We start from the raw sequence: 26,762 nt of genomic DNA on the forward strand, positions 1-26,762 counted from the left end.
ATGCAGTAAAACCAAGTCAGAAGTGAGACTAAGCTCTTGTGCATGAACTACACCGACAATACTGATCAGTCTGTGATTTCTGATTCATTTGCTGCGTATGTTTCTATAAAGAACTGCGCGTGCTGGTGTCTTCAATCAGTGTAGAGCAGGTCGGATGAACATGCAGGTATGAAAATGTGTAGACCGACCAGCACCCAATACAAAACGCATAAAGAATAAAGCTAACAAATGTTAACTCCAGCTGTTCTTTACATGAACTGTTTTTAAAAATATTTCCTCAAACTGTTTTGGGGAAAGAAAGAAAAAATCCAACTCCATCTGCAGATTGATTTAATTACTTTCCACTAGAGTTTCACTCGGCTGCTGAATGTATGAAGGCATTTTGGCAGCGGGCCAGTGAGAACCTGGAGACAGCAGCACTATTCATTAGGCTCATGTAGGCCCACAGTAAGAGTACATCAATGTGTGCCAGGACGTCCATAATAATAATACCAGTCTATAATACTGATCTTGTAACTATTTGGTCTTGGAGTTCCTGGAATAGTGCTACACGGCAGGATGCCAAAGATATCCAGGTTACAGAGACACATGGGTTCACGCACAGGCTGATAAAATTAGCCTTGGTGCTCCATCTCACTCAGGTTATTTTTGCCACCGTGGCTCCACTAGCAAATGTGTTTTTATGTTAGCTTAGAAATCCGACAGAGACACTGAAATCGGAAGCAAAGATGTCAAGACAACCTCAAAGAGGTGATGTTGTTATCATCTACATTTAAAAGAACTAAAAGCTCTGTTGACCTTCCCCACATTTCCATCCTTGGACTAATATTTAGCAGATTGTGGTGACAAATTTTGTATAAGAAATAGGTTTCCCGGTAGCACACAGTCTTAGTGTGTAAAAACAGTAAGAAAGAGTGAGGCCTGAATGACACAGCTCTGCAGCATGTGCCAAAGACAGAAGCTCTCTTTGAGTGTGGCATCCTCTAGTGTTACATTTAGGCAATGACATGTGCAGGCACCCTTAAAATGGGAGGATAGAAAACATGTAAACATCCTTCATATGTTGCCATCTTTAAATCCAAATAAACAAAATGTAATGATTAATAAAGATAAACAAATGATTTGCCCTTTTGACATAAAGTATGTCTCTCTGTTTGGAGCTACTTGCTCAATTTGCCTAGTGCAGCTTTAACCTGTAGGCTAGGAGCCATAATAGGTCTCAAGCCTACTTCTGGTTGGTCCCTGGGTGCTGACATGCTGCAATACGGCCATGGAGCAAGAGATTTACGGTCTAATTTAGGTCCTGCGCTGAAAAGGTTTCAAACCCCCAATGAAAACCATTATTAAATCATGTAATTCAGTTTCTTACAGTAACCTTGAAGGTCAGTATTTGTGAAATCATGTGATTTAAACTGACTATAATTTGCAGCGGTGCATCAGAGCATTTACTACTAGTAAAAGTAGAAATACAACAGTGAAGAAGTAGTATATTACAATTGAAAGCTCAAAAGTATTAGCTTACAATACTTGAAGTATTAACGAATAATTCATTTTGCATTAAGGCTTCATTTCCAAATGATCAAATAAAATCTTATTATCTTACTGTGTTTTGCAAAATTAATTAGATTCCAGTAACTACAGTTAACAAATGAAATGTCAAATATTTCATTCGCAAATGAAGTAAAGTCTAAATATGAAGGAGCTGAAAATGGAAATACTCAAACACAAATACCTCGAAATTGTATTTACAGTACAGTACTATAGGTGATAACTATCCAATGCTCTTTGCATGTTGGCAAAATGCACAATAACTTTCTCATTTAAGGTGGCTATAAAAGATATTGCTATTGCAACGTTCCTGTTTTTGTGCAGATGAGTTTGGCCTCAGTGCTTTAAGCACGGCTGTTCGCTCGTAATCTGTCCGCCTCCACTCTTCAATCTTCATTCTTTGTTATTTCATGTTAGACTGAATGGTTCACCTTTATGAAACCAGACCTACACAGCTGCTTCAGGCACAAATTGCAACTCTAATCCTCTTGCTGAATCACCTCCATGTTTGTTTCTTCTGCTGTGATTTATTGCTCTGGCGTCCTGCATGAGGCAATCACAAAATATCCTCTGGCTGAATAATTGGATCCTATCAAAACTTTTCGCCTCTGTGATTCTCCTCTTGAGTTGGAACAGGAGAAAATAAGTACAGCAGAAGGGAACGTTTATATTAAGGAAGGATCCTTTACTGATGCAGCGTCTCTGACTCATCTGGTGGTGTTACTCTAATCATTGGCAGCGTGCTGCTGTATCAAGGGTAATGCCAAAGGCAACTGAATGGTGAGTCCTTCTTGAACGGAGCCTCGCTACTATTTGCTGCAGAGGTTTTGGCAATGTTCCCAGAAGGTTTAATAAGTGTAATGGCAAAACTGGCACTCACACCACTGTCCTGTCGTTGCTTTTCGTTAACAAATGTTGCACTGCCACATCGGCTGACTAGACTGTCTGGACACACTTTTCATTGGTCGGAGACAGGACAGTTGAGGCTGTAGGAGGAGACGATGTCGTGCAGTTTGGTTTGAGTTAGTCCATTTTGTGTTTTTTCAGGATTTGCTACTGATTTAAAGGATATTTATATATTGATTTGGGACAATTGGTGCTTGAAAATTGCATATCTGATGCTTCTCAGTAGTAGCAGTTGATCTAAACAGTGTTTCTCACACACCAGCCACGCATTATATCAATTTCCCTGGAGAAACCTGCAGCGGCAGTGTGATGCTCTCCAACTGTCCAGTTTAGAACATGTGATGGATGATAGTGTACGCCTTTGTTAAATCAATTTAATTCTAATTGAGGCACTGAAGCACTGTTTGATTAATTAATTTAAAAAAAATAGAAACTGATGGTCAGACCTGTTTGTGTGCTTCTTACTGTAAATATCATTTGACATGAAGAACAAAATGTCACATGTCAAGCTGTTGAACTGCAGCAAAGTGCAACATCCAGATTCACTTTTACATTTGTGTAGTTTAATTAGGTAACTCTCTAATCTGTGTCTCTCTAAATCATAGCAGTAATGTCCTATAGTTCATCCCAACTTCTGAGCATTTAAATGATTCACCAGTGTTAGATGCCTTTAAACTAGGAAGGGGAAACTAGTTGCCTTTTTATGTTGCTGCTGCTGAATCTGTTGGAGCTTAACATCAACTACTGCAAAAAAAAGAAATAAATAAGAACAACTTCCCATCTGCGTTCATTCTGTCTCTATACTGCAGCAAATCCAGCCCAAACAGACCGGTAACTCTTCCTCCTCTCCTCCTCCTCCTCCTCCCAACTCACCTTCTATCCTCTCTGGTCATCATACCTCACTGCACTCTAGTTCCTGCAGAGTTCCTGCAGCAGGCATGCACACAGCCTAAAACCAAGCTCTGTGAGAGCCACTGCAGCCTGCTGGTCACCATCTTCCCCTCTCCTTTCAACACTCATTGATTTCCCTGTTTTTCCACTTCCCTCCTTCCCCTCTCTTTCTTTACTCTCCTTGCTCCTGCAGCTAATTCTCAAAGCTCAGCACTCCCCGTCTGCCTGCCTGCTGTACCGGGGGGTGGGAGAGGGGAGGTGAGGGGGGGGGAGTGATGGAGCAAGAAAGAAAAGAGGAGGAGCACAGTTGTTAGTGCGCCACAGAAAATCTGCCACCCTCCCCCCCATACCCAATTGATGACAAGGAGGGTTTTTATTGAGTGTCTCCTCAGCCAATGAGCAAACAGTGCCGGGAAATACAGCAGTGGAACCGCACCGACTGATGCTTGTGCTGATTTCAGTGTGTCAGAACAATGTTAATCTGTGTGACTCCTCTGCTTTCCGCCTGATCTGAGTGCACCTCAGCAGCAGCTTTAGCCTTGAAAAGTCTTGTTTGTGAGTGACACGAGGAATCTTGGACAAAAAACACCCCCAGATTAATCTGGGACCTGCCAGCACTAAGGGGGTTTTGCAATGTCTTTTGAGAGTGGGATGAACCAAAGTGCAATTTAAGATTTTTTTTTTTTCCTGTTAAGAGAATATCTGACCCTGTTCTCTGCTTCCACTTCTTGTTTAGGAGGCAGCAAATCTCTTTTCAAGGTAAGCCACATTTTTTTTCCCTCTCTTTCCAGAACAGCATCATCAGTTACTGAGACTATGCTGCATGCCAGGTTGTCACAGAGGCACCTAGCCTCATTACACACATCCTGCCTGAAAGTGGAAAAAAAAAACCTCTGCAGTGAGAGAAAGAGAGAATAAATGGCTCAGGGGTAATTAGAGCAGACGGTGTTAGCGTTCCACCAGTTGTCTGTCATTTTAATGCTGAGAGTGTTTCAGTAATAACAAATCGGCCAGAGAGGAACTTCTACAGCATGCCGGTAAGTCCTCATGTTGTGCTGCAGTATAATGTTACATAATAACAACAAACGTGTGCGTGACTGTAGAGACTGTACAGAAAATACTCAAACACTTTTCATTGGTTGATATTGATCTAGGTGAGTAGAGATTAATTAAAAGTGTGAGTAATCCACAAAATTCAATTTCCCCAAGTAAAAGAAGTAGATAGAAAAGAAGTTGGGTTGACTTATGGTCACTGTTTTCCATTCGTGTTTAGTCACTGGGACATTATTTACAGCGTGTCAGTCTTTAGATGGATGAAGAGAGTCCATGGTTAAGCAGTAAAAGCTCTGAGGTAGTGCATGCAAGACAAATCTGCTGAGCCAGCGAGAGTGAAGGGCCCACGTAAGAATCTGCAGAGCTCAGTGTTCAGATGAATCTGTGTTGTCCCATTAACTGTTAAAGCAGCAGGTCTGTACAATACATGTTGCTACATGCTCTTTAAATGCTTTATGGGTAATAACTATATCACCGATTGTGTGACTGTGATGGTAGATGATTGGATGGGCTCTCGTTGTTGTGTGTTGAAATTTTGCGCATTATGGCCCCTGGTGTACGGTGATTATCTTGTAAAACAGACCACAGCTTGGAAATTGGTTGCACTCACAGACGAGTCCCACTTAGATATTCCTCTTTGCTTATTGATAACGAAATATTTCGTTTTTAGCCATAGATCCGGATAAATGATCAAAGTTGATACTGCGTGTTAAAGGGCTGATTATGATGCAGTGCTACTAACAGATCAGATGACGCAGTGGTTTTCTCAGTCCCCGGGGGTGTTATGAGTACATGACTGGGACACTCCTGAGTGTGTGTGCCAAATGAGGACTTCCTTTTGGCAGCAGCAGAGGTGAATCAAGGGGCGTGTAGCCGCAGTATGTCTGTACTCACACACACACACACACACACACACACACACTGAGCTTTCCTTTCCTATAATGCATGCAGTTGCCTTGGTGCATCTTGTGGTCTAATAGATGTTTTACCGGTTACAGGTAAAATGGCTTTAAAAAGGAAATGGTACATGTGTAAAAGTCAATATGTGACCTAATGCTGCAATGTGAGGGCAGACGTGGGCTTTAGGATGTGTCAACACGCTCAAAATGCTGATATTATTCTCCCCATGACCTCTAATATTAACCGTTAAGACAGGAATGATTAAGTTACTGGTGTTACTAATTAAAAAAGGTTGGACAGCGCATGAGATTAACTGTGGGAGTGCAAAGCAGTATGGCAGCACGTGTTTAAAAATGACAAGGAATGAAGAATTTACTTAAAACAGTTTAACTGAACGTGAGGCATCTTCAGCCATCAGAAGGAAGGACGAGGATGATATGTCGTTCGCGGGCTGAAGCTGTGTGATTCACACTATACGGAGAGGATTAGTCATCCAGTTTCCAAGAAAGTAAAGTAAGTATTAAATGTCTTAAATTTAAGTGGGCATCCTCAAGAAGACTTCTTCTTTGAGGAACATTTTTAGCAACACTACTGTTGTGCCTGCATGTATAATAGTGTGGATCTGTCTGCCTAAGGACTGGTGGAAGGATCACTACAACATTTGCTACCGACGTTCATCTTTCCCAGGCATGTATCAAATGCTATAATATGGGGTTCACATTAGTGGTTTTGAGTGAAATGTCTCAACAGGCATCAGATGACTGGCCCTGAAATGTGATACAGGCAGTGAAGTCCCCTTTGGGATTAATTCAGTGTCAATGTCTCTGGTTAATGTTATTTAGCAAATGTTGGTGTGCTAACCAGTCAAACTGAGAGGGGGATGATCAACATTCCTGCAAACTGCTGATCTTAGATAAAATAAAAGCAAGCACGTAAAAAAAGAAGTGTGCCTTTCACTTTAGCTTTTCGTGTCAGCTTGTGCTGTATTTTCCAGCTGTTTTCATTTGTTTTTTAAGAATGAACATCAACTTGCTGATTGTTTTCCATGGACTCAGCATGTGAGTGTTGTAATTATGAGCATACTCACACTAGAATTGAGCTCAAAGCACCACTGTAGCACCTCACATTGGACCTAAAGTATGATATTTGTGTTTGATAACAGGCTCTGGACCCTGAGAGGAGGTTTAAAATGCCCCTACTGGTCTATATGTAGTCCACTTTATATTCTCATACTGCACATTCAGAGGTTTTTTTTTTTATTGTTTCTCCCTGAAAAGGCAATGTGAGGTCAAAACAGATTCCTGAATTTAACACGTCCTTACTCCTTGTGCTGCCTTAAGAGTGTTTATGATGCTTTTTTAAATTTTTGGCCTTGTTCATTAATGTAGACGGTTGTTGCAGTAGTTAGGAGGCCTGTCTTCAGTCCCCTTTGAGTTTCCACATCACAGCTCCTCCCGAGGAGACGTGCGCATGCCTGGAGCACTTGTGTTGTTTGATGGTTCATGAAATAGGATTCGGTACTGCAGCACATAATCCTTCACTAAACGGAGATCGTCAGGTGCTTCAAAGTACATGAAGCATAGTGATGATGTTTTTCATTTATTCTCTGCACACAGTGTAATGTGCCTGGGTCGTTACAAAAATTCCAGGTCACAAACCGGCGTTTTCTGATGTTTTCTTTTTGTCTTGAGAGATATTTTAACAGTAATTGCGGATCGCGATTGTTTTGCAGGCCATGTGAGCTTTTCTGTGAAAGTTGCTGAACTGGTCTCTTTGCTGGTGCTGCAGTGCATTTTCTGTCAGTTGTATATCACCAGCACAACACTTTCTGCTTCAGGATACAGCAGAATAGGTTTGTTCTCTGTCTCGACCTGACTAGAAAAGTGTATCAATACACAGGCCATGTATTGAAACCTCTGAGGTGCCTTCAAACTGTGGGGAACACAAGCAAGACAGAGCCAAGGTTGTTTGTGAGGATTTAGTATCTCGAAAACAACACTCTCATGAAAAGATGCAAAAGATGCAGCAGGTCAAGTCCAAGATACAGAAAACAGTAACAACAGAGGGAAAGGGGACAGTTACAGGGATGAACGTGTGTAAAGTGTGAGCAAGTAGGGGAGGAAGACGACAGCTGCCATGGAACAAATCAGTGTAAAGGGAGGTTAAAGGGTGTTTTTTAGTTTCAAGCCACACGTATCAATAGTTTTATATTAACAATGAATCATACAGTCGAACTACTGTACATGTACTGTGCGAACAGATTCACTCACAGCAACAAACGCACCATTATCTCCTCATCATTTTATCAGCATCACTATTCATATTGATAGCACAGCCTGTGACGCTTCCTGCTGTTATCTCATCATGGGCAGCGAGACGTCTGATCATCATATCATCTCAATAACAACATTGTTAAATATTAAAAAAACAACCGTCACATCATTAGAGCCTCGGCTAAGTTTGTTTACTTAACTTTTCTCAGTGAAGCCTGACCTTGCAAACTCGTGGAGACGGAGTGTGTGCGTGTGTCAGTACATGCATATTGTAAAGGTACTGCGAAGGCTGAAGCTGATGTCAAAAGAGACAAAGGAACATTTCAAGTGACATATGATCGTCAGATAAATGCTCTGAAGTAAAGTACAGTATTCCCTCTGAACGCAGAGCCTTGATAACGGCATAAAAGCAGTGTGGGGGATAACAGTCTGCGTTTTTGTGGCTTGATGCAGATGCTTGTTTGTGACGATTTGCTGATGAGGAGCTTCCAATTTGTCTCCAGCCAACACAAAACCTTTTACAGATCTGGAAATCCGCTGGAGCAGAAAATGGAATTGCGAGTGTCAGTGCCAGGATTGACGCATCTGTCTTTTAAATCTATTGATGGGGTTTGGACTAGTGGTGACTTTACTAATACATTCTAAAAAGTTATTGCTTCCTAATGTAACCATGTCCTGTGTGTTTTAATGAAGTATAAGATGCAGCCGAGCGGAAAAATGACTGCTCATGGCTTAATTAGCAAAAGCCTAGGATGAAATGTGAAACGGTTTTGAGGCCAGAAGAAATGTAGGAATGTGGTGCAGAATGATCAGATAATTACTTACTGAACTCCTGTCCCTTCTGGCTTCTCTTTACTGAGTACTACTCTGTCATGTTGCCCTAGATCTGTGCAGTCAAGAAGATGCATTCCCTCCCTCCTCTTCTCCACCTTCTCTGTCTCTAAATGTCACTCTCTCCCTCCCATCTGCTCACAGCCTAAATGCACCAATACCCAGCACTAGTTGGTCAGGCTATTTTCAGCTCTAGGAGGAAGGTGGAAAACAAAAGAGTATGCAGATGTACTGTACATATCTGCATGTTTGTTAGTTGTCGAGGTCGGAAAAGCACAGATCAGCGAGTCAGTCAATAGGAGTCTGTGCAGGACAAATGACTTTCATTGGTTTTGAGTGTAAAAGGTTAAATTTGTTTTAGTGTTATGCTGTAAATTCGATAAGCTATAAGACAAATCCATGCTCTACAGTATGTGGTTTGTTTTGGAGCTGGTTCTATCCACGAAATCCATGAAACGATTCATTTTCGCTACCAGTGCTTATTGTCCCATTTTCATATTCAGTTTTAAAGTTGAGATCACAGTGACGTTCCTCCTGCTGTGCTAATGTGGGCGATACAGTAAAATTGCTGACTCAAGAGGCGTCTCAGCTGCTCTGGCTCACACACTCAGTAAAGGCCCTGAAAACGAACTGTTGGCTCACGCTGCATTTTCTCACACCACATGTGTGACTCTTGTTCCCGATATTGTTCATCTCCTTATCACAGTAAGCCTTACTGTGCAGCTGATGTCAACAATCTGGTTAAAACCAGTCTTTATTGTTGTTTTTCTAGGGAGGAAACCAAGTGTCCTAGTACCCTCAATCCCTCACTAGGCTGCTCAGTTGCTGTCGATGGTACTCCGCCACACGTCCATTTGTTTTTTATGTTCTAACATTTTAAACATACAATATATATTCTTTAGATCACTTCTTTTTAAAATTGCTCAATAAATTCCCAGAACATTTGGACACTGAGTAAATAGTGTATTTATTAGGGACTACTATTTTTAGACACAGGTTGACACACATTTAATGTTCTAGTGAGAATTAACAGTATGGTACCTGGATGGAGGATACATCTTTATCACTTTACTGTTGGATTGTTCCACCGGGACAAATTAAAACTTGATCGTTTCTGTTGGAACATGGAGTTTGTTCATTCCCAGACCCTTTTAGACAACAACCTGAACGCAAGTTTAATCAGTGGGAATAAATAACTATGTGGATGTACAGGGCTGACAGTGGAACTGCATTGATGCTGTTATTCGTCTGCTAACGATAAAGTTCTGTTCCAGTTTTGAGGAAGTACAGTGAAACCTAATAGAAATAAACAACTCAATAGCGCTGGGTATTTTAAAAGGGTTCAATATGATTACTATGGATTTCACCTTCCCCAGTTTGGCTCTCAACCCTCATTGTTAGCCACAAATCTCTTATAAAGACTAGAATAAATAAATAACATGTAAGTGTACATGTTTCTCGTTCGGCTAATTGTTTAAAACCTGGACGCATCCCAAATCTAAGATGTTTTCTCTGTTGTTAACTCAGCATCCTTGATGATGTGCTTTGTGTGCACGAGGTTTTCTCATATGATCAAGCACTGTCGTTAGACTAATGTTACTTAGCAAACTGAGTAAGTAACCTAAGCACCCCGCCTGCAGCACAGTGAGGAGCTGTTGAGTTCTTCTTTGACATCGTCCACCTGTTCAACACTCTGCATAACAAATCCACACAAACACACAACAGAAGAACTGCTTCTTCCAGCACCACCAAACACTGCGACACATGTACTAAGCCAACTACGACCATTAGGTGCTTTTTGTTCACTGTTCTCTGCGCTGCAGTAACGACTGGTCAAAATACAGCCAGTGTCTGAAGAGTCTATGTGTGCACGTGTATAACAGATTGATGGCAAAGACTCTGGAGAGAAAGACGAACGCGATGAGGAAGGGGAAGAAGCAAAGCATGCCAGGAAATGGAGGAAGAGTGCGACTGACTGACTGACTGTATTTCTCTGTTACACCCCTGCATTGCAGCACTCCCTGCAGGAGCTGAGAGGGTGCAGTCTTTTCCACATCCTCTCTGCTGCCTCAGAGGAGACAAATCATCTTGACCAAAATGTCCTGGCACAACTCGGCACTAGCACACATTGGTACCAGCTGTCCTCTGCATATGCTCATTATCTGAGACTTTGATAGCGGATGTGTTGGTCTCGCAGACGTCCCAGTGCAGCGCAGTCCTCAGGCCTGACTCATTTTTTTTTTTTGGAGAGGATGACTGACTAGGAGGTAGGGAGCTTTGTTAGGAAGGTTTATTCATTCACAGATGCTATGAGGGAGTGAGAGACAGGAATGAGGTGGAGGGTCCCACAATGCACTGGGAGTATAAGTGAACCAGTTCTGTACCTTTGCTGCTTTAGTTGATGCTGCAGCTGCATTGTGACCTTGCACTAAACTCTATTCTGGCATTAAGCTGCTGAATCAAGAACGAGAGTAGTGTTTTATAATAATATAATAGTATTTATTCAATCAGGTAAGGTATGTGCAGAGGACCTTTTCATAAATCTGTAGCATTACATTAACCACTAATACAAATTGTGTAAATGTAACTAATGATCTTGTCCCATGGATCATATTCATTATTCTTTTAGTGTATAGATAGATGGATACATGGGTGTTAAAAAGAAAAAAATGTCACATAAATCCAATTAATTGTCATTTGTGTGCATAGAACATGTAATAACAAGTTGTAAGCACAACATTGGATTCATCCACTGGATGAATGTAAAATTTCTTGTTACCTGCTAAATGTTTCACTGTACTTCCTGAGAGTTAGGACGTTAGCTCAGTTGGTAGAACAGGCGTCTCTCCTGGTTTCTCCTGGCTATATGTTGAGGTGTCCTTCGACAAGATACGAAGCCCTACAGTAGCGCTGTCATCTACTGCAGAAGTATCCCATTATTATTATTTTTGCCATATTTTGTGAGCAGGTACGGTGAGTTCAGGGTCTTTTTTGGTTGTGAACAACTGCCTGTTATTACCGGTAGTTAGTAAAGGTGAGAGGAGCTATGTATCACTGTAAGTGACCCATTGACAAACCTCAAACCTAGGTATCTTTTAAAATATAAGCTATGATGAAGTCATCTTTGACTCATGTCATTGCAACAGAATACAGTACAACAGCATTAGATTGTGTGCTACAGCATCGTGTAAAGTCTGAAACAGTCTGTCGTATTGTATCCAGCACACAAAAGCTCCTGAAAGGCCAGTTTGGAGACTCACTGGAGGGTTTTTATCTGGCTGCTTGCCATCTGTCTGAACCTCTGCAGAAAACTGAAGACAAATGGATTGAAGTCTCTGTATTCATTTTGTCAAAAATGTTTACCCATTTTTTTTGTAACTCAGTCATGATGCAGCCTTACTTGATTCTCTACAAAGCAAAGTAAAATTTAATTTGACTCAGATAAATGACTTTCATATGCTGTATATTACATTTCTCTATTCGTAGAAGAGGGAGCTGCTTGGTTTGGCTCTCTGCCGTTTATATTTTCTCGATTTCTTCTTATTCCTATGTGTTTCACAGCGAAGGTACAGTTTACTGTGTGCTACATCTTCTTTTAAAGTAAATTAAGATGCTGCTGTTGCCAACTTGGCTCTTGTGACAATAGAGGTTTTCCACTGAGGCAGCACAATGGATCAGTTCTTTACGTTCCCTCTAAACTGGGACAGAACCAAATTGATATTAGAGAGTGGAAATTACAAATCAAAACTAAAAGGAAAAGTTTAACATTTCAGGAAGTACAAGTACAATCTTGCCAAGTATTAGATTAGTATTTACTACTTACATGTCTGTACAGTATGAAACTTCAGCAACCAGCTTAGCACAGTATTATGGCTGCAAATAGCACCTCTGGCTCTGTCCAATGCTACAGTTGCTGTTCAACAGCATGTGTGTTTCATTCATACAAAAAACTAAGAATAAAAAAGTCAAGTTGCTGTTTTATGGAGGTTTATGTGCCAGATTAAAAAAAGTCACTGTTCAGTATGTTTAGATTGAACAAACAAGTTGTTACGTTAAACAGAGGTTGCTGTTTCCTGGCTCTCTCCTTTTCACAAATTGTTAATGAGTTTAAAGTTTATTTTTTTGCAAATATAACTAAATATAAAAGCAAGCATCTCACTCCTGAAACCATCAAATGCTGATTTGCTGCTTCAGTTAAAGTCAGATTTATTCTCATGACCCAACCTCACCTCATGTGCGTTTATTTTTTTAACCTTCAGGTTGACAGGTAAACGCTGAAGTTGAACACAAACAAATGAACAGTTTGTAAAAAGCTAAAAAATCTCACTGTTTATGTAAAATGTGTGTCGCACGTCCACTAATGATGAAAACGTTTCAGTAGTTAGAATAAAAGACATTTGGGGAAGACACTGAAGACAAATGTCTCTGAGCACAACTTCACTTCCAACAAAACAAAACTCTGTGATGCAGCACTTTTGTGTGAGTGTCCTGCCCCCTGCTGGGAGAAGCAGCTCATGGCACTGGAACCTGAACCATGACAGTAGCTGCTTCACACCAGCTCCTGACAGCAGCTCGCTGAACATGAGTGTACAGAAAGGTATTTTCCCAAGAAGTGAGGAGGGAAAAGGGGTTTACAGGAGAAAGCCAACAATTGAATGCTGATATTGAAAAGAGCTCAAATGTATCTTTTGATGCATTTGTTGGTAGAAAACCAGTTTGTCATGCAGAACGGGTGCGGGGCTTATGTTTTCCAGCCTGATTTTTTATATTCAAGCCTGTGTGCACATGCTCTGTGTCTCCATTCATTTCTTCCTCGGGTGTTTCATGTTTTATGCTTTGAGGATTCTTTAAAATCTTCTCACCTCTGTCACTGACAAGTCACTTGAGGGATCAGCGAAAGGCAGACAAGTTGACCTAACCATTATTGTTCTTGCTTTCAATTGTTCATTTGAATGGGTTTCACAAGCAAAGATCCCCCTGGAGGATTATATCGCACTTCTGAGATCAATTGTTGGCATCCAATTAACTGTATGAGGTCAGTGTGATGTGTTTGTGGAGCTTATGTGGTAAAGGCAGCCATTCTGCTACGTGGCAGGGCTGCATCTCTGATCTGTGCAAACTGTGGCTTTGTTCAAACAGCTCCATCACCCCAGTGGTTCTGCATATTGATCTTTTACAACTGCCCTCCAACACTAGACCAAAGAGTGGCATGCTGCAATCAGTTGTGTGCACAGCATCACAAATGAGCTCGAGGGGGGAGACAGAGGTAAGGAGGCTGCGTGCATGAGTACATTGAGGGAGAGACGGAGAAGGGAGTAGGGAGGTGTGGGATGGGAGGGTGGAAAACGGGGGAGATGGTGTGCATTGGAAGACGAGGGGGAGGAGGAGGAGGGGTGTAGTGATGCAGTGGAGAGAAGTGAGAGGAGACTGCAGTCTCCGCTTATGGGAGACATCAGACTAGGTTGCCACAGCTCTGAGTAACCCAAACAGTGACTGATATTGGATGGGCCACCTCGTGAAGGGGAACACTACATCGGCCTGGTGAGTTTTGTTTTGGAAATCTTTCAAATGAACGTGCAGTGATGTGACATGCATGTAATCAAGATATACAAGTACAACATGCACGGCTATCTCAGAGGATCTTCTCATCATTTTCGAACTAAGTGAGCGATAATAAACTGGATTACGGGTTTACTCTGTGTTCTCTGTGTCTGAACGTCCCTCTAAATCTGGACGTGTCAGAGCTTTTTTTTTTTTTTTTGTTCTTGTGGCTGAGTGATCTCGGCCGGTGATGAGCTGCAGAAATCAAAGGCAGATAAGGTCTGAGTGCTAATAGCACAGAGGTAAACACTAGGCTAAAACACAAAGGGGGGATGTGCAGTTTGGTGTATTTGTATTCAGTTGCCATCCTCATTAATACTCATCTGAATACTAACAGAAAGCATATGCTAAGTTATGGAAGTTGCAGGTCTGAGTTATTGCTCTGAGCTCAGAAACATGATTTGATTTTTGATTTTAGAAAAATGATCATTGCAGCGGTTTTATTTAGAACTAATTCAATGTGGTCATTTCCGGTTCAAACATAAAGTGAGGACATTTTATGGGAGGGACCACTGCTGCTGCTAAAACTTTAATCCTGATCATCATACATCATAGCTGAGTGGTAACAGTTGGCATTCACATCATGCCACCACCCACCACTCAGGCAGGGACTTGAGACTGGCTGTAAGCCAATTGGTTATTTGATTGGCTGGTCACCTTGGCTATAGGCAGGTTGTGGGCAATCCTGGATAGCTGATAGACACTATCAGAATTGCTTAGCAACAATGATCTGCTGGGCCACCGCACACAGGCCTCTACTCTCTGTATTGTATGCCATCGTCATGCACTCGACCACTCACTGACGACGAGAGATGAGAAGACGAGAGATGAGAAAAAGGATTTAAGTTAACACTAAAATACACATGTAGGAATGGAATAGTTATTGATTGTGGCCTGTGGGTCAATGAAGATGAGTTTACATCATGATTGTGTTTGCCAGACGCTGACAGAGAAGTCTGAAGTCTGCAGGTTCACTTTCATGAAATGATACAGAAATCCTCACACGCACAGAAAACGCCTCTACGGCGCAAGATCCGCTGTCTGTCATTGTAATTTGACACGTAAACTTGTTTGTTTGCATCAGTGAAAGCCTGCACTCAGTTGCTGCCTTTGCTGATTTAAACCCTGGATATAAATTGTCTGTCTCTTAAACTGAGACACATCATTTTTCTTTTAGTGCTTTCAGAGAAAGATAAACCAAAAATCCTCCAGATAGCGCTGAACACGTGAGTGCTGTAATGGCACACATGCGTACTCCCACATACACACAATTGGTTTTATCTTTTATTCCTGCTGAGTGTTATTTATTTTTATTGTTTCATTTTCTCTCTTTGGGTCATGAGCCCATCTCAGCGTAGCACTTTCTCTACAGCCGTATCACTAATATTCTCTCTGTGCTTTCTTGAAAAGGCTTTTATGTGAATTCTTCGCCCTGAAGCTAAAACAAAAAAATATGGACACACTATAGATGCAGAACAACTTAACAGCGTTGTCATGTTGCCAGTTAATCTTTGGCGTTATGAACCACTGGTGAGGTGGAAGGAGTCACAAAGGCTGCATCCAGAGTCAGTACAGAAAATAACACCAGTCACACCAGAATTTCTCACAAATGGATCACACACTGCAGTAAAACTGTTCTTGTTGCTAAAGTGTAAACCACTCATTTACTCCGTCTATCCTGTAATCAAATAAATGACAAACAAAAGAAGGAATAATTGTCTTTGGCTCCAGCAAATAGTCGTGCATCGATTATAATTTCATATAAAGTAAAGCTGCAGTTCCTCCAGTCATTTGCAGCATTTTTGATGTGTTTTGTGAAAAGACAGCGAACCTCATTTAACCCAGAGCGTCAATAACGTCACACTCAGCAGTAAACGCGACTAGATCACTGGTGTTAGTCATGCAAAGCACAGACTGGGAATACATGATATAATGTTCACTTGAGGCTGGGAGGTATATTGATTTAGTCAGCTGTTAGTGGGGGTTTGAAATTTGAAAGGACAGAGACAATGGTGCATTGTGAGAAGATGCCACTATTAGTCTTCAATATATGGTATAAATACTGACTCAGAACACCTATAACAGCACCTTCTTGCCCCTAAATACAGGACTACAACCTCAACACGGGAATAAGAACATATTCCGCTGTGATGCGAGGGCTCAGGTTATAGGAGTAGTTTAACATTTTGGGAATGATTTCCCCTCCAGGAGGGAGTCAGAGTCAAGATTGAATTGATTTAATGTCTGTACAGTAAATATGAAGCTGGAAAAATGAAAGAGCTTCTTAAAGATACCAGTAAATGCACGTTGTGAATGACAAAAGAAGCCGGTTGTGTTTCTAAAGGGAACTGACCTTTGATATTTCTGGACGGAGGTAAACTTGCAGTTTGCCCTTTTTCCAGTCTTTATGTTTATCTCTTTGCCAGTAGACCAGTAGACACTGTAGAGGCATCTATCTGCTCATTTCATTATTTTACGATGCAGGCCCCTCTTTAGTTTTCCTTTCAGGTCTGACAGATCATTGTATTCAGGAGGATAATCGCCTCCCTTTCTGCTCATTCTTCAAACAGACAGTAAACTTTCACATCATCGGCATAATAGATTTTTAACCTCAACTTTTATGGCTTTAATATCCTATGAGATTTCTCAACTGGGGATTTGTGCTCGTTCATGTAACTAATTTCAGTTTAATCCTTCACTAACAATGCACACACTTGATTGTGATGATGCACAGATTAGGCCTTTTATTCCCTTCCATCTTTCGCAATCCCGATTAAAGAATTACAAATGAATCTCGTCACAGTGTACATTTGCAGAGATTTTCCAGAGATCGTACAGGACCGTATGACCTGCATCATCAGTTGTTGTCTTCTGTCTAAACAAAAGTTTAAAGAAATTCAATCAATTGTGATGAGAAGTTCTACTACATACTCCACTTATCAGTTCAGTGCTTAACTTAACATTGGTCAGAAACATGAAATAAAATGGTTAAACTACAGTCACCGCACCAACAACCTCATGATTCTACCTATCGTTGTGTTCCATATATCATCCCTGAGGTCTGTGGTGTCACAGCATTTGCTTATTGTTGTTCCTCCTCCTTTTTGTCTGTGTGTCTCAGGGACGCTGCACCTAGTCTTTGACAATGAAGTTCAATCTATTCAGAAAGCCGCAGGCTGTGGCAGCCGCCGAGCCCACCGGTGCCACCACCGTGACCATGGCTCCCACTCCAGCTGTCATCTCCACCTCTGCGCCTGACACGTCCGGCTCCAACAACACAGAGATCAGCAAGAATGACATGTTTGAAGAAATCAAAAGCAAATTCTTGAACGAAATTGATAAAATCCCACGTACGTAAGCTGTCCCAGTTCCTGTTGAGGTTCAAAAATGCTCTTTACTTCTCAAAAATCAAATCCGATCTTGATTTTCACTGTGTTCTTCTCACACCGACAGTGCCTCCGTGGGCTCTGATCGCCATTGCTGTGGTGGCCGCGTTGCTCATCCTCACCTGCTGCTTCTGCATAATCAAAAAATGTTGCTGCAAAAAGAAGAAGAACAAGAAAGGGAAGAAGGGCAAGGATGGCTTCAACATGAAGAACATGCAAGGTGGCGAGGTATGAGGCCTCGTGCTTCCTATGCTGAAAAGTCAGGGAGACAGGAAGTTTGCTGCAATAGCCTACATGCAGTTCACTAATTTATTCATGTGTTTTTATTATTCTTTATAACAACCATTGTTGACTACAGTAAATATGTTTCTAGCTAACCTAATTTGACCTTTCACCAGCAGCTCTTTTATCCCAGGCTGTAAAAGGACACAAGGAGAGCTCTCTTCTTCCACTCCATTTATTTACGTTGTTGTTGTGGTCGTTTAAATGTGTGACATGCTCCATTGTGGGCTTCGGTGACAAATGACACACTTTGTTACGAGGTGGCAAACAATAATGAGTACCGTGAGGTGGAAACTTTCTTTTGACAGGTCCCAAGCACAAAAAGCGGCATTTTATAACTGAAGATAAAGGATGAAAGCACAAGGCCTGCAGAAATACTTTGCTGCGAAGCACATTAAATCAGAGGATACATTTTAGAAAAGCTAGTGATTAATTTGAGGACTAATCATCTGACATCACCATAGATTGTCCTGCGCTCCAGTGACAGTTAATTAAAGCAATCAATTACTGTCCACAATGCAAATTTATGTGTGTCATTTCTCAGCGTAACTGTGGTGGTGGCGTCGACTGCCTCTCTTTTCGTAGTGTGTTTGGTGTCTTGTGAGTTGAATATCTCTCTGCTCTCCTCCTCTTCCCCCCCCACTTTGTGTCTTTCTTGTGTGTGCCTCGTGTTTCTTGACTGTGGTGGACTCCCGCTCTACGGTAGGTGGATAGCTCACGTTGACGCCCTCCGGCCCTCGGGGCGGAGAGGGGTTTAATGGAATGAAAGTCGTAGCTTCCTTTGCTTTTTTTTTTTATTAGTTTCCCCCAGTTTTTCTTTATTTTTGTTATGACAGCTTGAGAATGTAACAATGGAAAGCTATGATGTGCTCCATAAACCCCAGAGAGGAGAGTCTAACCATCTAACACATTGTTCCTGGGACAATGTAACTCACACCAATATGGAAAGTATTGGACGAAGAGATGACGTGCAAGACACTTTTAACACGATTAATCTGTGCATGTGATGAAGGGCATGGTTGGTTGTTTGGGGGACGTGGAAGCGGTGATGAGAAAACTGCATGACAAGCCAGACACTCACAGATCTGTCCTTTTTACTGTAATACTCAAGGAGGAGGTAGAATGTGGCGACACTGGACGGCCTGAAAAATAGAGTAAAAAAATAAATGTAAGAAGTTTCAGAGTTGAGGTCACCTTGATGATGAAGCTGAAGTAATAACACTGAGACAATCAGACTTTACATTATTCAGACAGCTAGCTGTGCCCTTTAATCCTGATCCATTTATTGTAATAACAGAGAGGCATTTCTTTTGGTGCCACATAAATTTGAAGGTGAAAGAAGGCATTCAAGTGAAAAGTTTTAGATTTTGCTATTGAAATATGAAACTTAGCTACACAGGATTTAATGCTTTTTTCAATCCAGTAGGTTATTTGAAAGTCATCTCCTTGCCCTGAATATTATATCTTATTTGCTTTTTATTATTTAACCTGCACTGACATTTGTGTGTTTGGGTGTAGGGGTGTAGGCCCCTGTTCATTTAGTGAAATTAGCTCTTTGATAAACTGAACTAACTATGCTTTTATCTAGTTTCATTCGAATTTTGTTGCAATGACTACCCCTCTTAGTAGAACTAGCATGCGATGCCTCCACTGATTCTGGCTGTCACTGTACTGCACAAGCATGTCGAAGGAAATGCCAAATGATCCAGAAAGACCGAAGACGAGGGGTGCCCTATTTTCAAGCTGTATAAACATGTATTCATGCATTACCAGTAGAGATTTCTCCATTTGCTAATGATAAATCCCTGGTAATTATCATCAGGTGCTGTGCAGGTAAGCAGTAACCAAAAAAACAGCTCCAGTGTCTGTGGCATGCCGGCTGCTATGGGGAGCCCTGTATTCTGATCTCTTACCCCCTGACTTATAACACAGAGTCTCCTTTTGTTTCCTTCACACCACAGAAACACCAGGATGACGATGATGACGAGGGAGAGACGGGGCTGACAGAGGAGGAGAAAGAGGAGGAGGAGAAAGAACAAGAGAAACTGGGGAAGCTCCAATACTCTATAGATTATGACTTTGAGAATACAAAGGTCTGTGGCTGTAACTTGTAAATGTATGTACTGTATAAGCTTTTTTTTTTTTCGGATTCTCTCTCTTATCAGGCTTTAGATATAAAGCTAATGACAGCTATTAGCTTAGCATAAGACTGGAAACTAGAGGAAAGTCCTTTAAAGAAACTTTAAATTATGCTGAAGGCAGATTTAATCTGTAAACTCTGTTTCTACATAGATAACTAACTGCTGCATGTAGCTGAGAGAAACAGGATCGGTGTTGATCTTCTCATCTACCTCTCAGCATGAAAACAAATATGAGCATTTTCCAAAATGTCAAACTATCTCTTTAAGACCTAGTTATTGCAAATGTATCATAACTGCTATGCAAAAGCTTAAGAGAGCAAAAATGATGATCCTTTTTGCTGAAACTTAAAAAAAAAAAAACAACTAAAGAGTTGAACAACTACTCAGCTTTAGGGAAAAGGAGGTGGAATTTGTCAAATGTGCAGTAGCTTCATCATCATTACTGTAATGCTCTCAGCAACATATGGGCACAGTGGTGGTGCTGTGACATGAATTAATGAGACTTGATGAACTGAAGGGAGGAAACGTTTTAAACTTAGTAAAAAAAACTAAACAGAAAATGACATACTGCAACAATAGCTGGAAAATATATGTTCTATAGGATAGAAACTGGTGCTTTATTCAGTATTTACCGCACTGTGACACTGAAGAAAACCCTCTGACATTCAATACATCTCCAGCCAGGCAAGACGTTTGTGGTGATTGATTGTGAGGCTTAAGTTGTCAGATGACGTTACATAACCAGTCTGAGGCACTGACCCTGACTTTGGTTTGTTGCCTGATAAAATTCTGTCTTCACTGCTCCTGTCATCTGCATCTCGCCATCTCCTCTGTACGCAGCTCACGATTGGCATCCTTCAAGCTGCCGACCTCATGTCCATGGACTCAGGTGGAACCTCTGATCCTTACGTTAGAGTCCTGCTGTTTCCTGACAAGAAGAAAAAGTTTGACACCAAAGTGCACAAGAAAACATTAAACCCTGTCTTCAACGAGACCTTTGTCTTCAAGGTGAGTTCCTCTTTCCTTGTTTGTATGTGTAGTGCTAAAATATGCTGCAGAAAAGGTGCACACACGGCTTTCACCAGCTAAAACATATATGGACAATGGTGAGTATCATCCCAACACCCTACCTCTGCTTTAGCAGTGTCTTTTCAGGCTCCATGGGATGTGGGTTGTTTCTATTCAGTTCATATGTCTAGACAGGGCTTCTGGTTGGATGGTAGCATCAGTCAAGTGGAACATGAGGTTAAATTTGAGATAATTTTATTTAACTTGTTATTTAAATTGCATTTGTCTTTAAATACAAAAGCACTTTTCTGAGAAATAGAATTTAGCTATTTAAAACCCATCTGTGGCTTATTTGATCCATATTAAAAATAGTTTTTTTGTATTATCAGCTGTATTATGGTCATTTTGGTGATGGTTAAACTTAAAGGACTAAGAGGGAAAAACACATTAACACAACAACAATCTTTTGATGAAAAGTTGATAAAAAAGTTAAAGGGACTCAAGCATCTCTGAAAGATTGTGCTGAGGTGTGGACATCATGTATCAGACCGTCCACTAGTTTCCCAATAGCAGCTGAAAAGCATGTATTGATAATTAATCCACGTTTCCCAATTGACCTGTTGTTCTATATTAACATTCAGTCAAACCTTTGAAATAATTTGTTAATAATAAATTCGTTTTTGTTCTTTTGTTCTTCTGCATTTAAAATTTTGTTATTATTGACAAAATGAACAAATGGTTTCAACACAACCTCCTGCTTGTTGACCAGGTGCCCTATGAGGAGCTCGGTGGGAAGACCTTGGTGATGTCTGTTTATGACTACGACCGATTTTCCAAACATGACGTCATCGGAGAGGTGAAGCTTCCCATGAACACCATTGACCTCGGACGGCCAATTGAGGAGTGGCGCGATCTGGAGAGTGCAGATCAAGAGGAGGTGCTGTTAAAAATCAATCTATTGATTCCAACATGCATCCAAGGTCTGATTCAGGACTTATTTTTCTGTCCTGTAGACCTGGATTGTTATTTTAGAAATTACTGTAAAGGTTTCTCCTTCATTGAAGTCTGAAATCCTCCCCAAAGAACGATCTTACTTATGATGGAGATTGTTTGTTAATACATTCAGGTAGTCATCAGATTTGAAGTACACTATGTATTCCTTATTTCAGAGAAATAATATGACTAAAAGTCAGTTTAACCTGTTTTCAGATAGATATAACCAGATTAGTCACACGTTGAGGCTCAAAATGTCAGATCTCTCGTGGATCTGGATAGAGTTGAAAAATTCTAACATGCACATTTAATATGGCACAAGACAGTAGCTGAGAGGATTTTACATCTGCCTGCCTGTCATGAAATAAGCCGTTTGCTGCATTGCTGAGATGAACATGTGGTGTTCATTTCTGCCTCTTCTCTCTGTGCTCACTGCTCAGCCCGAGAAACTTGGAGACATCTGCATCTCCCTTCGTTACGTCCCCACTGCCGGAAAACTCACCGTCTGCATCCTGGAGGCAAAGAATCTGAAGAAGATGGATGCTTGTGGATTATCTGGTAGAGGAATCAGTTCAAAGTTAGAAGCTGTTGGAAATCCAATTTACATTTTTATGTGGTTTGTTGAGTTTAGCCTTGAGTTTGTTTTGAACAACATTTATGAATGAATGAAAAAGATGGCTCTGCATGCTTTAATGCAAATCAACACACACCTGTGTTTTGTCATCTATTACACCAATGAAATGCAGGTTGCAACTGTAATTCTCCTGCTTCAGACAGAGTGAGGATGAATTAACACAGAAATCAAACAGGAAATCAATATGAAGGCAGGACATTGAATAAACATGTCTACGTTACAAAACCCTGCCTACATGTTGTTAATTACTGATGATCTCGATGCCTCTTGCAGATCCCTATGTAAAGATTCAGCTGCTGCAGGGGGGTAAACGTCTGAAGAAGAAGAAGACTACAGTGAAGAAGAACACCTTAAACCCATATTATAACGAGTCCTTCAGTTTTGAAATCCCACTGGAGCAGATGCAGGTACAGTACAAGCCAAATATGATAGACTTATTTTTGTGTGTGTGTGTGTGTGTTTTCATGTAAAATCATTCTGCACTAGTATGTTAACGTTTTTCTAACTCAACCACACAACTATAATTTATATCTTATTCCCTACTTAGAAAATCTTGGTGGTAGTCACAGTGTTTGATTATGACAAGATCGGTAAGAACGATGCCATCGGAAAGATCTTCGTGGGCAGCAAGGCGACCGGCTTAGGTCTGAAACACTGGTCCGACATGTTGGCTAATCCTCGCCGACCCATTGCCCAGTGGCATCCATTGCAACCTGAAGAGGATATTGATGGTCAGCTGGCAGCCTTGGCAGCAAAGAAGTAACACGCTCCACCAACCAGCTAATGCACTAACTCAGAAATCCAACCCCGACCCCTACTTTGCATGAAACCCATGACTTAACACATGACTATTTGTCATGAAACCTGCTCAGCAAAAAAGAGACATCTTAGAATATCTGCTCATTCATGGTTAAGTCGAAAGAAACTCTTTTTATGCGCCACATTTCACACATTAGTGTATGCTGAGAAGAGTGGCATTGAGTTATTGGTTCATGAATGATTGACTTTCGGTCTTTCTTTCATTTGATGAAACTTAGAAAATGATTCTTAGGGTGCTGACACTGAATGAAAGTGAAGTCAATGCTGGAAATAAAGCTTTAGTTTAGTTTATAGAGCATGCTTTACTTACCTCCTCACTGCTCTGCACACACCACACCCAGTATTGTAGCTTGCTAATAAGTGTGCTATAACTTAACAATAGAAAGTACTGTAGAATTGGGTTACTGCATAGAAATATTGATGCAAAAAGATTTAATTCAGAATGAATAAGGTCACTAAATGCAACGATCCGTGTTGCAACGTGTTTGTAAAAGAGAAATCGATCATCATTTTATCAGCTCACGTTTGACAAGAAGACACACACAGTGCAGTAGAACACATTTTGGCGGGGATGACACAGTTATCTGTTGCTTGTTTTGTGTTGCCGTGAAGGTACCATCTATGCATTTAGGTTCAACAAACACGAATAGGTCATGAATACAAGGGTGCCTTTCCTGATATGACACTTTGAGATCTACATTAGGCTTCATTGTTTATTTAAGAAAGGAGCTATGTATGTAAAAGTAGTCAGGGACACTGTGAATGTGCCGTCAGAAATCTGTCTTGAGCTGTGTTGACCACTTGGATGTAAACCTTACTTATCCATGGACAAAGTGAGGAAACTAGAAGGCTTATTAATGACGTTCAAAACAGTTAATGACTATGGTTCTTTTAAAATCCGTGTGCCATCAAACTCGTTTATTTTCTGTTTAACTGATTACGTTTTTCTTTGAATAATGCTGCAGTGTATCCACATACGGCCGTTAGCTTCAATACGTCAGTAGTTTCTTCTGAAACGACCTGAGGATTTCTGTCAAAGACCAGACATTTTTATAGAGAACTGAATTTGAAATGTAAGGTGTAGTTGCACTTTTTAGGAGAGTGTTAATTCAAGTACAAAATGCAGGTTTGTAAAATCTCAACATGGCAAGTGCTACATAAGACACATAACACAATATACATATCCAGGAACATTTGCTTGAACCAAATAGAACTGCAGAATTGAGCATGTATCATGCCTCGCAGTATTTTCATGTCGTTTGGATTGATCATCAGTCACAAGCTTTGTAAAGCTGGAGCCAAAGTGCTGCAACATTGGTGTTTTAACTTCATCGCATACTTACTGTGGTAGTGTGATGTGCAGAAGGAGAAGATGGAGGCGGAAAAAAGGCCGTAAGAATTAGAGACATTTGATCGACTGAATAACTTATTGTGAAATTTAAAAATACCGCTAAAGATTGAATTAATTAATTAATCATATAATAAACATGACCGAAAATCCACATGTAGAAAATAGATCAGTTGATTACGAATGAAACGAACATATAGATACAGGGATAAACCACAAGTATTTAATGTGATATATATTCAAATTGATTAGATGCCAACATTTAGTACATTTATAGTTACAATTATTAATATTCAGCCACAGTTACCTGTCTGTACTCGGCATGACTGTTTTGATCAGGCATCTATTATCTGCATGCTATGACTGAAAATAACTCTACTGAAAAGAAGACTAGAATCACAATATTTTCATTAAAATCATTACAAAATAATTTAAGTTTAATAACACCCAGCACAAGATCAATTAAAAATACTTCAATCATCTCTATGAATTCTTGGAAACACAGTGGTTAAATTTCAGAATAAGTGTTCAGTTGATTAGAAAAGTTTAATCATTACAGCCTTTCTTAACCTCCACATTGTCACCAGAAATAAAAATGGCTCTAAAGGAGAGTAAACAGCAGCACTCTGATTGGTCCGTCCACAGTACTTCTTCTTCCTATTGTTAACATTATGCATTACGCTAATTTGTTAATAGGCTACAGCATGTATTTACAAGATGATGTAAATAGTAGCATGTTTAAAGAGGAACCATAATTATATTGTGTATGTGTGTTTGTGTTCTGTGTCATTTTTGATAATAAAACTGAGTGAAAACAGTCTGCACTGGCTGCAAAGAGTATGTATTTTTGCTGAATGGGACTGAATGTGTGTTAGGGATCACGGGCTCTTTGAATGCCTGGAATTAAAGCAGGGAAGCTGTGTGTGGTATTTGTGAAAATGCACTTGTTTTGCCATAGTAGTGCATGATTGTCTAATTTTCTGTCATGGTTTTTGTGCGTCCTCTGTGCTAGTGTCCAGTGTTACAGTGTGCTTGAGCTACATGTCATGTAATTATTGTTCATTTCTGCTTGCACTTGGTATACAGTGTGTGTTGGTTGCAGACCAGTAAACTGTATATACAGTACTTTAAAACAAAAGGAGAATATTTGTCAGCTCCTTGATTTTCTATCTCAGTGTACCTTAAGTGTTTCCTTCATTTACTCCTGCCAGATGGGTGTCAAGTCTTGGTTGATCAACTGTAGATACAGTTCAGTAAATTACTTAATTGACTTGTAGCCCGTGTTTCCTTCTGCACTTCATTAAATTGTCGTCTGATTACTGTTCAAATAAACCTGCTCTCATTTGTCTGATCATATGTAAAAACTGACTGAAGTCACTAATTTGCTTTCAATGCAAAATGTATAAATTAATTTTCAGTGTGTCACTGAGTTGGTTAAGTTTAAAAGTTTAAGTTTACTGTATCATCCTTTGCCACATACATTGCACATCAGGTCATCTTTTACTGGAGCCGTTTTATATATATGATCAACAGCCATCAGTTTATGCTCATGTTTAGTGTATTTGCACCTGTGTTGGTTTATTGTTGTTCTAAACTATGAGTTTGTCACTTCTCTGCAACGCAGGCAACAAAATCCATGTCTTCCTGGGTCTCACGAGCTGTGTTGAGCACATAGCAGGCCCAAACATCGCAGAGCAACATTCGCAATGCAATACTGCCAATCCGCTGCTTCAGTAATGTTCCTCTTCACCACAGGCCTCTTATTTGCTGTTCACTATACAGAATTTCCAGATTCGTATCATCTTCCTCAGTCCTGTGTTCACGAAGCGAGCAACATAGACAAGGGAAATGCTGTTGTTATAGAAATGTGTAAATATTTATTTATTTTTTGTGAGTTGCATGATTTATTTCCTCGTAAAGCCATGTTTTCCAGCAAACAGCACTCTGTTCAGTACTGGAGTACTCAAGGGAACCAAAATATGGGATGTGGTTGAGACATATTTGTGTGTTGTCAGCATATACGGTGATCGTAGGAAATAAAGTTGTTTTAAGTATACTTGCCCTGTGTGGTGTGTAAATTACAGGATGCTATTCCACTCATGGTCAGTGGGGGGCAACATGCTCTGTGCAATGTGAGAGAAATACGTA

At 40.5% G+C, this 26,762-nt stretch overlaps 1 protein-coding gene across 2 annotated transcripts; it reads left to right on the forward strand.

The window, feature by feature from the left end:
* Window positions 1-3,845: 3,845 nt before the first annotated feature.
* Window positions 3,846-25,982, forward strand: LOC113153137 (synaptotagmin-2). 2 transcript variants are annotated; one of them, XM_026346609.1, is made up of 9 exons: window positions 3,846-4,104; window positions 17,125-17,353; window positions 17,457-17,617; window positions 19,642-19,764; window positions 20,653-20,820; window positions 21,590-21,757; window positions 22,254-22,371; window positions 22,721-22,854; window positions 22,995-25,982. In XM_026346609.1, exons 2-9 carry the CDS (start codon window positions 17,149-17,151, stop codon window positions 23,208-23,210), a joined length of 1,293 nt encoding a protein of 430 aa, XP_026202394.1. In that variant the 5' UTR covers window positions 3,846-4,104; window positions 17,125-17,148; the 3' UTR covers window positions 23,211-25,982. The 2 variants fall into 2 exon arrangements, with proteins under 2 accessions (XP_026202394.1, XP_026202395.1); XM_026346610.1 differs by lacking the exon at window positions 3,846-4,104 and adding an exon at window positions 13,825-13,943.
* The last annotated feature ends 780 nt before the right edge of the window (window positions 25,983-26,762 follow it).

Source organism: Anabas testudineus, chromosome 5, assembly GCF_900324465.2.
Source record: "Anabas testudineus chromosome 5, fAnaTes1.2, whole genome shotgun sequence".
Classification (NCBI taxonomy): Eukaryota; Metazoa; Chordata; class Actinopteri; order Anabantiformes; family Anabantidae; genus Anabas; species Anabas testudineus.

Coding starts and splice junctions, on each gene's coding strand:
- LOC113153137 (XM_026346609.1), top strand. CDS start 17,149: ATGAAGTTCAATCTATTCAGAAAGCCGCAGGCTGTGGCAGCCGCCGAG. Junction 21,758..22,253: donor AGAGTGCAGATCAAGAGGAG/GTGCTGTTAAAA, acceptor CTCACTGCTCAG/CCCGAGAAACTTGGAGACAT. Junction 22,855..22,994: donor TCCCACTGGAGCAGATGCAG/GTACAGTACAAG, acceptor TTCCCTACTTAG/AAAATCTTGGTGGTAGTCAC.